Source organism: Nematolebias whitei, chromosome 1, assembly GCF_014905685.2.
Source record: "Nematolebias whitei isolate Nwh7 chromosome 1, NemWhi1, whole genome shotgun sequence".
NCBI lineage: Eukaryota > Metazoa > Chordata > Actinopteri > Cyprinodontiformes > Rivulidae > Nematolebias > Nematolebias whitei.
This window is the reverse complement of record NC_056498.1, coordinates 42,338,780-42,341,225: the sequence shown is the minus strand read 5'-3', so window position 1 is coordinate 42,341,225 and position 2,446 is coordinate 42,338,780. Positions and strand designations below refer to the sequence as shown.

Sequence of the window (2,446 nt, the reverse complement as noted above, 5' to 3'; positions counted from 1 at the left end):
ATGCACGACTCATGCACGACTCATGCACGACTCATGCACGACTCATGAACGACTCATGAACGACTCATGAACGACTCATGCACAACTCATGCACAGTTCATCCATCCATCATCTTCTGGTTCTGGACTCAGGTCTCGGGGCAGCATCTTGAGCAGGGAGGTCCTGACCTCTCTCTCCACAGCCACTTCCAGCTCTTCTGGGAGGACTCAAAGGTGTTCCCAGGTCAACTGACAGACGTAGTCTCTCCAGCGTGTCCTGGATCTTTCCTGGGGTCTCCTCCCAGTCAGAAATGCCCGAAGCACCTCCCTAGGGAGGTGCCCAGGGAGCATCCTTACCAGATGTCTGAACCACCTCAACTGGCTCCTCTGGATGTGGAGGAGCAGTGGTTCTACTTCAAGTCTCTCCTGATACCTGAACTTCTCACCCTGTCTCTAAGAGAGTCCAGCTCCTGCAGAGGAAACTCATTTCAACCTCCTGGATCCAGGATCTCATTCTTTCAGTCTCTACCAGAGTTCATGACCAGAGGAGAGGGAGGAACGTAGACCGACCAGTAAACAGAGAGGTTCAAAAAGCGTTCAATACAAAAACAACTGGACTTTATTTGTAACAGAAGACGTTTCGCTCCTCATCCGAGGAATTTGAAGTTTTTTGAATTCATCATGTCCTGGATGACTGAGAATCTTCACCAGCATAAACAGAGAAGTTCTTACAGCTCAGCTCCCTCTTCACCACAATGGACCAGAACAGCGTCCACAATACTGCAGAGGCTGCACCAATCTGTCGTCAATCTCCTGCTCCATTCTTCCCTCACTTGTGATCAACACCCAGAGATACTTGAACTCCTCCACTTGAGGCAGAACCTCACCCTCCACCTGAAGAACATTCCAGCTGTTCCTGACTGAGGACCATGACCTCAGATGTGGAGGTGCTGGTTCATCTCAGCTGCTTCACACTCGGCTGTGAACCGCTCCAGTGAGAGCTGAAGATCACGATGACGCCGACAGGACCACATCATCTGCAAAGAGTAGAGATGAATCCTGAGGCCACTGAACTGGACTCCCTCCACCCCCTGGCTGCACCGAGAAGTTCTGTCCATGAAAGTTCTGAATAGAATCTGTAATAACGGGTCTGGAGGAGACCAACTCCCACCCTGAAGGGTCCGACTTGCTGTCAGCAATGTGAACACAACTTATGCGTTTTATATCATTTTTACTTCATTCTTTGCACTTTTTCCTGAACCTGCTGCCTCTTGTTTGTCCCGATGAACGTTGAGTCAGTCTAAGTTCTGACTTGGTCCGTCAGTGTTGAGGTTCTGATCCGAGACAACTCATTATTTATTGTCAGATGGTGAGATCTTCAGTGCCAGGCTGTCGGGCTCAGCTGCATGCTGGGAAATCTGACTTTAGGAAGTTCTGCTGGACTTCAGTTCTGACGTTCCACCCGTGAGTCCACCTGTCGTGTCGGGTCCCAGAGTCCGGTCCTGTTTGATGAGAAGAGAAACGGCCGTTCTTGTCCCACAGGGGAAAATTCAAGTGTAACAGCAGCAACAGATGTAAAGGTTCACACAAAAAGTTCTTAAAATGTTAAAAAAGAAAATATAAAGAAATAAGATAAACAATAATAAGAATAACAAGACTATAATCAAAATCCTGTGCAGTTTTTAAAAACGGGCACGTCAAGATGAACATAGTGTTCAGTATGTTGTAGCAATAAGAAGGGCGACACTCTCCACTGCATTTATTTTATTTATTCAGCTCTCGTTAAAGTGTGGCACCAGCTGGTCGGTTTACTGACCAACAACAACTTCCTCAATATATTCACCTTTAATGATCAGAATCAGTTGAAAAGAGTTGAACAACGAGAAGAACAACTGTTGACGGTGCAGTAGTAAAGTAGAGTGTGACTGAGCAGAGCATGTTGGGAGCAGTGATGGTTGTAAGGAGCAGGAACCTGTCACTGCAGGAGATCCAGTTCAACAGCTTCACGCATGGAGGTGGACACGTTGTCCAGCAGTCATGTTGTTGTAGCTCGAGTCCTTCTGTCTCCACCACCTGCACTGGGTACCAGGTCCTGGATTAGAGTTCTGCAGAATCAGTGAAACTCTGCAAAAAATGCGTGCATGTGTGCGCGCGCGTGCGTGTGTTCTTGAACAGGACTGTTTGAATTCCATCTGTTAAAGATCTAGCCTGACCTCTGTCCTCCATCTGTCTCCTAAAGTTAACAATGGCAGCAGCCCTGGGGGGGCACCAGGTGTGGCCCCAGATATGGTCCCAGCTGACGTCTCAGGTGTGGCCCCCACCCACCTGCAGCCGACTCCCACAACCAACGGCACTGCACCAAACGAAGACTCCGCCCCTGCAGGTACCGAACTGAGGCTGATAAGAATTTTAAAGTTTCTAACTGATCAAGTTACAGTTTGTACGAGAACATTAAAGAGTTACTGGTA

General features: G+C 48.2%; 1 protein-coding gene across 2 annotated transcripts in view; it reads left to right on the top strand.

Moving 5' to 3' along the window:
* kif1c (kinesin family member 1C) overlaps positions 1–2,446 on the top strand; it is a 37,202-nt gene that overhangs the window by 18,487 nt on the left and 16,269 nt on the right. For both annotated transcript variants that reach the window (XM_037677054.1, XM_037677047.1), the window contains one exon: positions 2,218–2,361. In XM_037677054.1, the coding sequence (XP_037532982.1) occupies positions 2,218–2,361 (144 nt within the window). The remainder of the gene's footprint in view (positions 1–2,217; positions 2,362–2,446) is intronic.